This window comes from Heloderma suspectum, chromosome 2 (assembly GCF_057233095.1).
Source record: "Heloderma suspectum isolate Gila_16-S chromosome 2, 16-S_ref, whole genome shotgun sequence".
Classification (NCBI taxonomy): domain Eukaryota; kingdom Metazoa; phylum Chordata; class Lepidosauria; order Squamata; family Helodermatidae; genus Heloderma; species Heloderma suspectum.
Genome location: NC_139459.1, coordinates 112,071,195 through 112,085,749, shown reverse-complemented (window position 1 = coordinate 112,085,749; position 14,555 = coordinate 112,071,195). Strand labels below are relative to the sequence as shown.

General features: G+C 42.4%; 1 protein-coding gene across 9 annotated transcripts in view; it reads left to right on the top strand.

Annotated features, from left to right (window-relative positions):
• PSIP1 (PC4 and SRSF1 interacting protein 1) overlaps positions 1-9,407 on the top strand; it is a 36,917-nt gene extending 27,510 nt beyond the window's left edge. For 5 of the 9 annotated variants that reach the window (XM_084834556.1, XM_084834559.1, XM_084834558.1 and 2 more), the window contains 7 exons: positions 540-655; positions 1,514-1,569; positions 3,446-3,516; positions 4,592-4,702; positions 4,931-5,150; positions 7,619-7,730; positions 8,768-9,407. In XM_084834556.1, coding sequence (XP_084690682.1) covers positions 540-655; positions 1,514-1,569; positions 3,446-3,516; positions 4,592-4,702; positions 4,931-5,150; positions 7,619-7,730; positions 8,768-8,828 — 747 coding nt within the window. In that variant the 3' untranslated portion in view covers positions 8,829-9,407. The remainder of the gene's footprint in view (positions 1-539; positions 656-1,513; positions 1,570-3,445; positions 3,517-4,591; positions 4,703-4,930; positions 5,151-7,618; positions 7,731-8,767) is intronic. The other 4 variants (XM_084834557.1, XM_084834562.1, XM_084834563.1 and 1 more) reach the window with 1 other exon arrangement.
• Positions 9,408-14,555: the final 5,148 nt, after the last annotated feature.

The following is a 14,555-nucleotide window of genomic DNA, read 5'->3' as shown; positions in this document are numbered from 1 at the left end:
TGCCTGCAGGCCCACAATCTAATAGACATGATACAAAAGGAAGGAGGAGGGAAGACAAAAACAAGCATTAATGGCTGAGTCCAACATTCTAACTACTACGCCTAAGCTTTCACCTCGTAGTAATGTGGCCATGGATATTAATTCACTTGTTTCAGTATGCTGAAACATGTTTGAAGTTGTGTCTCATATATATTTTTCCTTGATTCTGTACTACAAATCTGTTTTAAGAAAATATTTAAAATAGCTTTCTAAATTCCCTTCCCTTTTACATCAATACCACTTTTTTTTATCAAAACTGCTGTAAGATATCTTGAATGTTTGTGCTTTCTGGTATCTTTGAGAATCGGTGTGGTCAGAAGACCGCAGCAATTTTTTGTTCATATGCACTTCACATTTATACATATTTTATTGGGAGATAGAAGGAATAAAGTCTTGTCCATAGATGTTCATCTGGGGTAGATTTGGAACTGACGAAGGACAGTTAATTTCTGTTACTAAAAATATTATTTTCCTTCCTATTCAAAATTAAAATGAAATAGAAGAAAAAGGGAAGAAATTTTCAAGGACCACATAGAAGGAATATTTTAAAAGCCCAACATGAGCGTGACGTAGCAGAGAGAAAACGTAAGCAGGAAGAGCAGATGGAAGGAGACTTGTGAGTATAACTTTGGTGGTTATGCAAATGTTGAGTAGCTGTGTGACTAATGCATTAAAATTATCTTTAGTAGTGTCTTTGCAAGTAACATTTAGGTCTGTTAATAATTACCTTGTATGTGAATGTTACTTGTGAATTTTCTTTTACTTCCAGACACTGAGAGTATTGGCTCAATAAGACTCATACAGTCTATTTCAATAGTTTGTTGGTTAATAAAAACTGCATTTCCAGGAAAGGAAGAAAAAGAAAAACACCTAGCAGGGAGTCAAGACTAATGTGAACAAAAAAGTGGACCAAACCTCCATTTTTCCTGAACCAGAAAATGTTTCTGTTGATCCCAAATCAGAACAGGGAAAAAGTAGAGTTGAAAAATAGAGGTTCAAATTTAAAAAAATTGACGTGGCAAACACTCTCTGGTTAATGAATGTTTAAATCAAAGGTACACACAACCAGCATCTGGAAGGATTTTTATTAACTTGCTTTGTCTCACTTTACAAATTGTTGTTGTAATGTGATAATTAAATTTTACCACCTAGTTTATCAATTTAATAATGCCATACCAGTTGTTATATTTGCCTGAACCAGAACGATGCTGGGATAACCCAGACTAGAACTGAACCTCCAAAAAAGTGTTTTAACTCCCTGGTAAGTTACATATTCATTGGTTAAATAAGAGACCTTAAAACTGGGGTGGAGGCATCACTAGAAGCAAGTTGTTCTTTTGAGGAAGAAAAGAATAATAATGTACCCACCTATCTACCTATTTGGTGGATGTGAGTGAGTGTGTGTGTGTGTAGTGTTTCTTGTTTTTAAGTATGAGGTATAGTTTTAATTTAAATTGTTGAATATTTTTGGTAGGCAAAACAAAGAAGAAGGCAAGAAACCAGAAGCTAAGAAGATGGAGAAAAAACGAGGTCAGTAGTGAGAGCTTTTTTCCTAACTGTAAGCAATATTCGTTTCGGATACTTTTGTTATATATTCAATAAGTTTATTTTTACTAAGGTGCACCCAAAGGGAAGCATACACAGGTTTTTGTATATGGTTCTTTTTTTCCCTCTCACTTATGTAAATACCGTTCCAGCTTTTTAATTTATTTGGGGAACTGCAATGTACAGATACGTGTCTTGCTTTATAGTGTGAAAGCTGGAACGTTGGTCAAGACTTCTTGTTTATTTATTTATTATTTATTCATTTCATTTCTATACCGTCCAATAGCCGAAGCTCTCTGGGCAGTTCACAAAAATTAAAACCAAATAACACAAATAAAACAATTTAAAATATATAGAACATTAAAACCACAATATAACAATACAACCACAATAAAACCTAGCAGCAGTGCAGGAGTTTAAAATACAGATTTTTAAAACAGCAAAGCTAAAAGTTTAGAAAGCTAAAATGCTAAAATGCCTGGGAAAATAAAAAAAGTCTTCACCTGGCGCCGAAAGGAATACAACGTAGGTGCCAGGCGAACCTCACTAGGGAGCTCATTCCAGAGCCAGGATGCCACAGCAGAAAAAGCCCTCCTCCTAGTAGCCACCCGCCTCACTTCCTTTGGCAGGGGCTCACGGAGAGGGGCTGCTGACGATGATCTTAAGGTCCGGGCAGGCACATATGGGAGGAAGCGATCCTTCAGGTAACCTGGCCCCAATACGTTAAGGGCTTTAAATGTTAATATCAGCACTTTGAATCGGGCCCGGAAATGGACTGGCAGCCAGTGCCGCTGGGAAAGTACTGGCGTAATATGAGCTCACAGGCCAGTCCCTGTTAACAATCTTGCTGCCCTATTTTGGACCAGCTGAAGTTTCCGGACCGTTTTCAAAGGCAGCCCCACATATAACGCATTATAGTAATCCAGACGAGAAGTTATCAGAGCATGGATAACTGTAGCTAGGCTATCTCTGTCCAGGTAAGGGCGTAGTTGGTATACCAGCCTAAGCTGATAAAAAGTGCTCGGTGCCACTGAGTTCATCTGTGCCTCAGGTGACAGTTCTGGATCCAAGAGCACCCCCAAATGACAAACGTGATCCATGAGGGGGAGTGCAACCCCCTCCAGAACAGGTTGAATATCACCTAGCCGGGCAGACAAACCACCCACTAACAGTACCTCCGTCTTGTCTGGATTGAGTCTCAGTTTATTGGCCCTCATCCAGTCCATTATTGTACCCAGGCACTGATTAAGAACAGCCACTGCCTCACCTGGTTTTGATGAGAAAGAGAGGTAGAGCTGGGTGTCATCCGCATATTGATGTCACCTCAGCCCACACCTCCGGATAACCTCCCCCAGCGGTTTCATGTAGATGTTAAACAGCATAGGGGATAAAATAGAGCCCTGTGGGACCCCATGGCACAATTGCCATGGCACAGAGCAATAATCCCCCAGCACCACCTTCTGGAATTGGCCATCCAAGTAGGAGCGGAACCACTGTAGTGCAGTGCCTCCAACTCCCAACCCAGACAACCTATCCAGAAGGATACCATGGTCAATAGTATCGAAAGCCTCTGAGAGGTCCAGAAGAATCAACAGGGTCACACTCCCCCTGTCCATCTCCTGTCCTTGTTCCTACTCATACATTATAATTGCAGGATCCATACTGATGTCACAGTGTTGGGTATCCACATCATAAATTAAAATGTATCTGAAATCTTTATATGTAGGTGTGTGCTAATAAGATTAAGCTACTTAAGAGCAACACATTTTATTAAATACATACTTAAAGATGCTCCAAGGTATGATCTTCTAATGGATTTTATATTCACTATCATTTACAATATATTGTGTTTAATATTTAGAAACGTCAATGGATTCTCGGCTTCAGAGGATACATGCAGAAATAAAAAACTCACTCCAAATTGACCATCTTGTAAGTATCTATGTTTCATCCATAAGTTTGCTAAGGCGAATAAAAGCTTAATTTTTGAAACATTTTTAACTAACTTTAGTAACATATATTCCTATAGAACAGTTTTTAAGTTGGTGTCCTTTTCTGACTTTGGGTGCAGTTCTATAGGGTCACTACCCATTAGATGGAAGCTTCTGGCTCGGAGGCTTCTGAAAATCCTATGCCCTGCCAGGCTGTTGCCAGCAGAGCAAGAGGAAAACAGGCAATTTTGCCTCCCATTCTCTTCAAGAAAAACAGCAGCTAGACAGGCCTGTGAGCCCATCTCGCTCATTTACCAGCTGTGGGTGAGGACAGGTGACCGGTTATAGGATTCTGCGGATCCTGACCTCGCCTCCCCACCCACTACAACAACCTGTTTTGACCTCTACAAGATCATTGGAAAGCAGTTGGCATAGTTCTTTCTGCAGTAGTTGCTGGGGGGTTGGATTCCCCCTCCCAAGGTTGTAGCAGTGTCTACAGGCTTGGGTGAAGGAATCTGAACTATCCTATGGTCCCAGAGACCACAGAATAGCTCTGTTAATTATAGATTTTTATGTTTAAGAAAGAACTTCTTTCCTTCTGCACATCTAAAGACTAACCTAGTTTTAATCCATCCACTCACCCAGCTTTGGAGGTCTTGATTTTCAAAAACTTCCAAAGGCAGGTTGGCCTGCAATTTGCATGGGTACATAACTATTCACAAGGGCAGAGTGATGTGGATACATCTTCCTCACCATGACTGATAAAGTCACCATATTTGAAAGAGAAGACCTAAATAGTTAAAGTGCTTAACTTTTGCTGGATTGAGTCCAGAAAGATGGCTTAGCTGTACATTTTGGATGAATTTTAGTGTGAAGATGCAGAACGTTATGGTAAAGTATTTCAGTGCACCCAGATAAATAAAAGTCCACCTACTGAGTTACATGAAAAATCAATTGTAAAAATTATGTTGAAGTCTAGTATGTGTGTATGAAGCATAAAATGTTTTGTGCAAAATTGTTTGTAGCGGTCGTGTTTTTTTCCTGAGAAAATAAAATGTTGGGTTTTATTACATTAGGATGTAAACAGATGCATTGAAGCTTTGGATGAACTTGCTTCACTTCAAGTAACAATGCAGCAAGCGCAGAAGCACGCAGAGATGATTTCAACCCTCAAGAAAGTAAGATTGGTAATGCTCATAAAGAAATGTAGAAGCTTAGTTTGTATTTCACTTGCACCTTTTGTGCAATTTCAAATTAAAAACTTGCTTATTAATAAAACTGGAATGCAGTGCAATAAATGGCAAACTATTACATGTAATAAATGGATTGTTTTCAGTAAATATTAGATGGCTTTGAGCACCTCTGTATTATAATCAGATATATAAATGCACCTTTCCCCCCAAACGTCTCTTCAGATACGAAAGTTCAAGGTCAGCCAGGTTATCATGGAAAAGTCCACTATGCTCTACAACAAATTCAAGACCATGTTTCTCGTTGGTGAAGGGGATTCTGTTCTTTCACAAGTGTTGAATAAATCACTAGCTGAGCAAAAACAGCATGAGGAAGCAAATAAAACCAAAGAACAGTGGAAGAAAGGACCAAACAAGAAAGCTGAAAAAGACAGAGAGCAAACAGGTATGTGTAGTTCACAAGAAATGTTTAAACTCATCATCCCAAACAAGTAACTATAGTACATCAGTTCCTCTATATACTATTTTCCAGTTTAGATATGGTTTAGAACTCTAAATTTGATATGAAATATTTCATTGTCTCCTTTTATACTGAAATTCTGCCACAGTATGCTTCTACATACAAGTTAAACACTTGTATTTTGAAGCACCAGCTTAATGGGAACATTCATCAAATTTCAACAAGTTAATTTTCCATATCAAAATTAGAAGCTTGGTTCAGAAGTGTGTGGAGTTTTTTTGCCTGGGTGCAGGACACAGTTGATGGGCCTAGGATTACATAACCATACTTTCCTGTTTCATCTGAGCCAGGATACTATGGTTACTAGATTTGGACCAAGCCAGGGTCTTAAACCACACGGTTTGGCTGTGTTTAGATGTCGTGATGACCCATGGTGGCTTAATAAGCTACTCACAGTAGCTTATTTTTTTAAATAGAACATGATGCCCCGCCACATGACCAGACTAATAAACTAATGTGAGTAACTTATTATGCTACTGTGTATAATTCGACTCGCCTCCACCCTGCCCCCTGTCCTGCTGCAGTCCTCCCACCCAAGCAGTTGGCACTGCTTCACCAAGCTTCATAGAGATGTAGCGCTCATTCACTAAACCAAAATTCTCCCCATAGCTGGCAAAGAGGCTTTTAACGTCTTTCCAGTATCGCAATTGCAAATTCACCCAATTGCATGAATACTGCAACTACAGTATTGGGAAGACATAAAAGCCTCTTTGCCAGCAATGGCTAATGTGGAGAATTTCACTTTAGCAAATGAGCGTTACATCTCTATGGAGCGTGGTCCTGATCCTGAAAATCTCCAAGGTTTTATACCACCTTGGATTTTCACTGGTGTCAGGGTGCTGGGTTCTGATGGTGGATCGGGTGCCTCCTGACTGGGGGAGGCTGTGTATGAAGTTCTGTCTTGATCCTGCAAACCCCCAAGGTTTTCTAGCCGCCACCCCCTTTTCGCTGCACTTGGGGTTTTTGCTCCCTTGGGGTAATTGCACTCAGTTCTGATAGTGGATCAGGTGTTTCTGGACTAAGAGAGGCTGTGTGTGGAGTTTCATCCCAATCCTGCAAACCCCCAAGGTTTTATAACCACACACTCCTTTTTGCTGCATTTGAGATTTCTGCTGCTAGGTGAGTGATCACACTGAGTTCTGATGGTGGATCGGGTGCCTCCTGACTGGGGGAGGCTGTGTATGAAGTTTTGTCTGGATCCTGCAAACCCCCAAAGTTTTCTAGCCACCTTGGATTTTCACTGCTGCTGGGACCCTGGGTTTTGATGATGTATCCAGTGCCTCCTGAGTAGGGGAAGCTGTCTATGAGGTTTGGTCCCAGTCCTGGAAACCCCCAAGGTATTATAGGCATCTCACCCTTTTTGGTGCACCTGGGATTTCTCTGTTGTCAGTGTCAGGCCCCTGGGTTTTGATGATGCATCAGGTGCCCCCTGGGTAGAGGAGGCTGACTATGAGGTTTGGTCCCAATCCTGCTCATCTCCTCTCCCCCACCCTTACACTGCTGGCTTAGTCGCTTTAACATGTTTCTAACCACTTCTCACACAGCTTTTTAGCTGGCCAAAATAACCCACAGTGACCACCAGACAACGTGATAACCCACGATGGGTTAAATAACCCACTCTGTACACCATGAGTTATCAGAGTGGGTTATTTTGGCCAAATAAGCCATCGTGGGTTAAAAAAAAACTCCCACCAGAGGACACAATAACCCACAAGGGGTTAATTAATCCCCCATTGCTTAATTAACCCATTGTAGGTTATTGTGATATCTGAACCCAGTCTTAAAATTGGTTTGATTTTGGCTTGTTCTGATTCTGTAACCATAAATCCCCAGTCTAGTTGAAACAGGAAACTAGTTAACTAAAGACTTCCTTGCTATCACAGCATACCAAGAAGGGAGGAGGGAAGGAGCAGCATGAGGACAGAGCATGTGGGCAAATGTTTGTGCATATCTTAACTTACACTGAAATATAATCATCCGAACCATGTCATTACTTAGTCATGGTTCACTTTAGATGGCTAGATCAGTACTATGTCTTTAAATTTGAGGAAACGTAAAATCTTAAGGATTTTGCTGTGTTCAAAACTCCACAGTTTTGGAAGCTATCTTTCCCACTCCTGTTATAAATAATGTGTTGGCCGCAGACTTGTGCTCAGCAGAGTGCCACTGGTGCTTGGAGAAGGCAAGGCCATGATTTTCTCCTGATTTCCACCTGCATCCGCTAGTCATTAGAGCCTAGTGCCACCTTTCATGTTCTGGAAGGTTGGGGGGACTTTCCAGAACCCTGTGGGAGGCGATTCTAGGGGCTAAAGGGGGATTTGAAGAAAATGTCTGCTCCAGATTAACCAGACTAAGTCAGAACAACATTTTGCTTTATCTTTTTAACTTTAAAGGCGCAAAGATAGTGAATGGTGCTTCTGATGCTCAAGATGCAAACCAGTCACAACATAATGGGGAGAACACTGAAGAAAAGAGAGAGAAGCTTGATGCTGGCAGTAAGAAAAAGTAAGGGTAGTTTCTGGTCTTAAAAGAAATAATAAAGAATTGTTTGGTGTTCTATATTATTTTCAATATTCTTATACTCCAACTTTGTTTACATGCTGTCCTGTGGCTGTGCACAATAGTCATAGGTTGGTTTAGCTGTGTGCTTTAATAAGCCCTGGTATCCTTTCATCTGAAATGTTTAGCTATTTTCCATGACAATTTTTATCAAATGGCTAGCTTTTAAACCTAACATTGGTGACTACATACCATCTTGAAAAGACTATTCACAATTTCCAAACAGAGTGCCACCAGAGAACTGCTGTGTGCCAAGATAAAACTAAGTGGAGTCATATTTTTCCCACCTACAGAAGAGGACATCCACTGCATCTGTTCAGGATTCACTGCTCTTGACAGTCTCTGGTGGTGGAGGGTAATTATGCCATGTCTCTGCACTGGCTATACCTGCATTATACAATCATGCCTGATACATAGATGCAGCAGAATTATCTGCCCTCAGAGGAGACATGCCTGGAATAGTGACTCATGCAGAAATACAGAAGGTGGCCTCCTTTTTTGAGACCACTTATTTTACTCCTATGCACACTAAACATTTAGAGGAAAATGTCTCTCCAATTTTAATTCAGACAAAACATGTGCTTCAGGTGCCAGAAGTTTGGGAAACACTGACCTAAAATACTGGCAGTAATAGCCACCTCTTCTCTTCCTCATACCAATGGATCATATCAATCCAACCTGTACTCACTCTACAATTTAGCATAGTGAGATGGCAGATCCTGGGGTACTGTACCCGGGCTGCAAATTTTATTGTCATGGGGAAGAGGGGGGACTACAGGATGCATTTGGATTTTCTGCCTCATGCACCATAATCCTGGGCTGTTTGATTCCATCCCACCCCAAATAAGACTTCATCCACAAGGAATTGTGGGTGTATTGTTTGTTCACACGATACCTTAGATACACAGAGGAATAAAAAATATACCCAGAAAATTGTACCTAAAATATGTTTAGAATACATTGGCACTCTGTTTTTCCTCTAGGATATCTGGTGATGGAAGAGAACAAGAGAAGACGAAGGGCTCCACCTCTGAAAATGAATGAATGCAGCCTAAATATTTGTAAAGTACATATTAAAGAGGACTTATAAGGGAAGAGAACTAGAAACATTTGAGAACTAGATTGCTGAAAGTTTTAAATTTTATAAGCATAGTATTTTAATGTGTACAATTTTGTGGGGATTGTGAAGAATCCCCCGTTAACCTTTTGTTTTTAAAGTATTTAAACATCCTGATAGCATTTGGCCCAGTATTAACAAGCAATACTTAGTTCAAATGTAAAAACCAAGTCATTTTAGAGACTGAAAAGTGTTTGTATGTTTCAGGATTAGTACTGTAGTATGCTTACCTGACTACTGTATGTTCAACTTTTGGTTAATGACAGCAAAAGTAACTTTTTCTTTTAGAATTGCCAAACCCGCTCTACTTGTACAAATCTGTTTTCTTTCTGTTGTCTATGCATAGTTTTCAAAGTTGTTGTTTGCCAAAGTGTCTATTTGCTGTGTTTTGTAAGAAGCTGAAAGTATTTTGTAGCAGCTAAAATGTTACATATGAGTATATTCAGTCAGTCCTTTATAAAAAAAAAAAAGAAAAAAAAAGCTAGTTTTGTTCTTGGAAGATAATTGTGCCAACTTAATATGCTCTGACTTTCTGTGGTATGCTTTTGGTATTATTGATATCATACTAAGGAAACTCAAGTGTTTCCATTGGAATTATTGATGCACATTGGTCACAAAACACTGTCTTGAAACAATTTGTTTTTTAAAAAATTAAAGTTTATGTAGAAAAAATGTATCTGTATATTAACTGGAAATGTTCCAATTAATACAGCATGAAAGGGCTTGTTCACTTAGAGGCTAATTGGCCTATTTAACTGGCTCCCCATCCTTCATAAAAACCGTATGTCAAAGGAAGCTTACAGACACACTGGTCCTGGTTCTCACATAACACTGAGCCATGGTAAAGTTGATTGAAATCTGGCTTGTCATTGTGTTTGAACCCATCCCTACAAACCACAAATAAAAGGCATGGTTTGTGTTGGCTTACAAAGTCTGGCTTCTTTAAACTATGGCTTGTCCTAATGTTTGAATCCAGAAACGTGGCATACCCCTGGCCTGTTTGTGCTGCTGTCTGCCCTGAAACTGAACCTGTTCCAAATGCTGGCAAAATTGGCAGGAAAGAAACCAGAAATCGGGCAAACAAGCCACGGGTGTTTTGCTCATCTGCAAGGTAACGCAAGGCTAAAGCAACAAACCATGATAAACATAAGCCATGAGTTAACATTAATTTGCGAATGCAGCCACTCATTCACTGGTTTTGTCTACAGAACTTTGCCTAAAACCATTATGTAGTATTGGGATTGTCCATGCTGTTTCTCAGGACCAGTAGAACTAACTGTAAAAATGAATGTAAGGAATAGGAAACAGTGTTTTTTTTATTAAGATTGTTTAGAATTTTGTTGTTGTTCAGTCGTTCAGTCGTGTCCGACTCTTCGTGACCCCATGGACCATAGCACACCACGCCTTCCTGTCCTGCGCTCTCTCCCGGAGTGTGCTCAAGTTCATATTCATTGCATCAGTGATGCTATCTAGCCATCTCATCCTCTGTCGTCCCCTTCTCCTTTTGCCTTCAGTCTTTCCCAGCATCAGGGTCTTTTCCACAGAGTTTTCTCTTCGCATTAGGTGGCCAAAATATTTGAGCTTCAGTTTCAGTATCTGTCCTTCCAATGAGCACTCAGGGTTGATTTCCTTTAGGATTGACTGATTTGACCTCCTTGCAGTCCAGAAATCAACAAAAGTTTGCAGCCCAATCAGTATGTGAAATTTAGCCCCCATATCCAATCGCTTTCTGGTCCTCATTGCCCCTTAGGGTTGTTGTTCTATATTGTAGGGCATGCTCATTACCAAAGAGGCAATACCATGCAGGATATTCCAGAGAACATATACTTGTGATATACTTAGTTCGTTTGTTTTTTAAAAAGACTTTTGCAGTTTGGAGCTGACAATTCCAAAAGAATCACCACCTGTATTTGCCACTCTAACAATGGAAATTCTATATGTATATATACATCATTCAATTCTTCCTCCATAGATGGATGCCTTAGCCAGTGGTGGGCAGAAGGTTGATCTATGTAGATCCAGATCTGGGTGAGACTGGCAAGTGTTCTGCCGCCTAACTTCTTAGACCCACAACCTGTTTAGAAAGAGTGGGGTAGATTATACATGTCTGTATGTTGAAAAAATGCATTCTGTTCTATTGTCCCACCCCTCTCACCTCCTATAACTAGATACTCTAATATTGCTTCTTGAGACAGCAGGTGGCACCATTACCTTATAAGACATCTCTGTATGTGTCAGAATACACTGCATTTTTGGTCCTATGGTATCCATTCAAAGTTATTATTAAAGCTTTAAAAATACCCTGGATAGAAGAGGTGGGTGTGGAAAGGGGACCTGTATTGTAGAGTCCTCTGGTATGGTGAATACAACTTTGTATGCTTTGGAGCAGGGGTGTGTATCAGTGGTGGCCAGGTTGTCTATTGAAAATTGTCCTTAAATGCACTTCTTTATTTCTATTTAGGAGTAAATGGGAGCTATTCACTTAATGCAGAAATCTAAGGAGATGCACCTGGGTTTGGGTGGTGGTCATCTTCAGCTTGGTAAGAGCTGGCACTCCAGCCTACAACAGGAAACCATCATCCAAGAGCCCATGCAACTGTGGAGTGGAGCTCTGGTAAAGCACACAAGTGAAAAGCGGGGTCTCTAACAGGGGGGGGGAACTGTTAAGGAGGTGGTGAAGTGGCATGCTGGGAGTTCATGCCCAGAGTTTTAAATTTGAGGAGGCTACTCCTCATAAAATAAAATGGCAGAAATATCACAACCCCACTCTGAGGTATATATTGAAGATCCATGAACAAATGACTGCAGAATCTGGATGAGGGACATAAGAGCCATTCTGAATCAGACCAAGGGTCCATCTAGTCCAGCATCCTGTTCACACAGTGGCCAATCAGCTGTTGATCGGGATCCCACAAGGAGGACACAAGTGCAGCAGCACCCTCCCGCCCATGTTCCCCAGCAACCGGTGTACATAGACACACCGCCTCTGGTACTGGAGGTAGCACATAGCCATCAAGACTAGTCAGGTTTTATCCCTATCTGAATAGCTCTCCAAGCTGTTGGTAATGGAACCATGGAATCTGGATTTATGTAGAATATATAGGCTAGTGAAGGTTTGTGTAACTTGAAGCACATTAGTTTTTCAGGAATGAAGGTAAGGTTCCAGCCCTTTCCTGTGCTCTATATGCATTTGCTTTTACCTTTCTCCTGCATCTTCTGGAGAGCATTCCAAGGCATTTGGGATTCACCCCTCCCAATGGTTGACAAGCAAGGTCCAGTCCAAACAACCCTCCAGGGTTTTTCAGTTAGGGACTGGGATTGGGCTTCATTAGAGGGAGCTGCCTTAGGTGCTGCAGTGATTCTGTGTGTGTGTGAGGAAGGGCATCCCCTCACCAGCTAACTGTGCTGTCTGAGGCTGCCACCAGAGTGGACATTGAGACCTGTACCATCCTACCTGAGCTGGTAGGCCCAAAGCCCTGCAAATTCCGGACAGGCCCAAATCTCTCCCTACTGTCATTTGTCATGAGCAGCACTTGAGGCTTGGAGTCCTGCCCTTGCTCTCCCTAACAGGGTAGTAGCTGAGCTAGTGGCCTTCCCATCATTGTGATACGAAAAGTGCCGGGACTGTTGCTACCCCACTCTCGCTACCTGGGTTGAAGCAGGATAGTTGGGCCTAGAACACCACAAGGAGCAGTCCCTCACTCCCCCATCAGGGAACAGGAACATAGGTCTCACTCCATTACTGCCCCTACCGTGTTAGTCTGTAGTCCAGCAGTTCCTAATGTGCCCAAAGGCACCATATCTTCAATAGCACCTACACAGCTCTTCGCTCCCTGCCCCCTTAAAAAAATTAATTGAAAAACTAGAGCGCCAGTTCCTGGTCAACAGGCAGGAAGAGAAAGCAAGGCAAGTGGGGAGTGAGGCTAGGATGAAGGGAGAACTAACAAAGTAGAGAGGTGAGGGGGAGAGAAACAGCAAGATAAAAAGGTGAGGGGGAGAGCAAGGCTAGGAAGGGAGGAAGGCTAGTCAAGGGGAAGGAAGAAATAGCGAGGGAAGGGGTTGGGAGAGAGAAATAGGCTAAAGGCTGGGAGTGGAGAGAGTGAACAAATGGGAAACATCTGTGTGGATAGAAGAAGTTTGGGCAGGCCAGGAAGTAACTCCATTTCCCTCCTCCAAGCCTCTAGCCTTGCTATTTCTCTCCTCCCACCTAGCCAGGCCCCCACAGCAACCAATATGTGACTCACTCACTCTTGGGATCTATTTTGTGGTGGTGCCCAAAGCAGTTTTTCAAATGCCCAAACATGTCCATGGGTCCAAAAAAGTTGGGGACCCCTGATCCTGCCCCTACCCAGGACCATGTGAGGCTGGTTTGTGTGCCATCAGCTGTCCACATAGTGAAAGCACCTGAATCTAGGGGCAAGAGAGAGGGGGCAGTATTATAATACTCCTCCAATGCTGTCCCACAGCAATCAGCAGACCTACTGAAGGGTACAATGAGGGAGTCTTATCTGCAGCCCTTCACTATTCATCGCAAACACATTGTGGCACAGGAAATTAAGGGTATGGAGTTGCATTTGGAAGGAACTGAGAGGCTGTCAGGAGCACCCTAGCTACCTCTAGCTACCTCTTGCAGTCCCCTCCAATAGCCAACTCAGGACACGGATGACAAGGATTCTTTCCAAGGCTTTATTCATTCATGACTCTTTCAGATACTAATCACTAGCGACTAAGCAAGGAACTGCACTGGGGAAAGATAGCAGAGTAGCCTAAGCTCCAGGTAAGGCAGTTGGTCCCCGTTTGAAGGAGGATCACGGGAAGACCCTGAACTTATGGGCTAGGGAGAGATCCTCCCTCTTTCCCTTGGGGCCTTGGGACGCTACCATTGTTTGCGCACCAAACGAGCACTACGCCTCCTTTCCGTGCCCTCCATCTGTCATCGCTCCCTGCATCTGCGCCAAGCGTCCAGCAAGCCCCCCTCCAGCGCTCTCTCACTGCCAGGGTCACTATCTATCCCAGGAATGCTGGCAGGAGGAATCTGCCAGCTGCTGTGCTTGTGAGAGATGAGCGAGCTCCTCTCCCAGGGATTGCTGTTCCTCCTCAGAATCAGAACTGCTCTGGGGCTCTATTGGCTCAGTTTCTACCCTGACAGAGGCCCAGCAAAAAAGAAAAGGCACTGCCATAGTTTTAAGGGACTTCCTCCAGTTCCCCCTCACAGTGTTTTCACAAAGTTTGGGACTAATAAGGAGCCCCCCCCCCAAAAAAAAAACAAATCAGTCCAAGACAGAGGGGGCTGTAGTACATTAAGAGGTTAACAATGCCAGATGTCTCTGTCAGAAACAGAAGGGGTGGCAAACTCTAGTGAGTAACACATGGAGTTCCAGTAGTTATTTCTGAGGATACTTTTAGACACCCCTCCCTCAGAAACATGCAGGGGTGAGCTATAGTGAGGAAACTAAATTCCAGAGCCCATTTTTCTGTGGAGAGTTTTATACATACTCCTCCCCAGAAACAGAAGGGATAGTGGGCTATTGGGGCCAAGACAAGGGAGTTCCCTCCTAGCTGAGAATTCCCTGCCTTTTTTCCTCTGAAGCCACTATAATAGGAGCAGTTCTTTTAAGAAGATGCCTCCCCCTCCCCCCCCGCCCCGCCCCGCC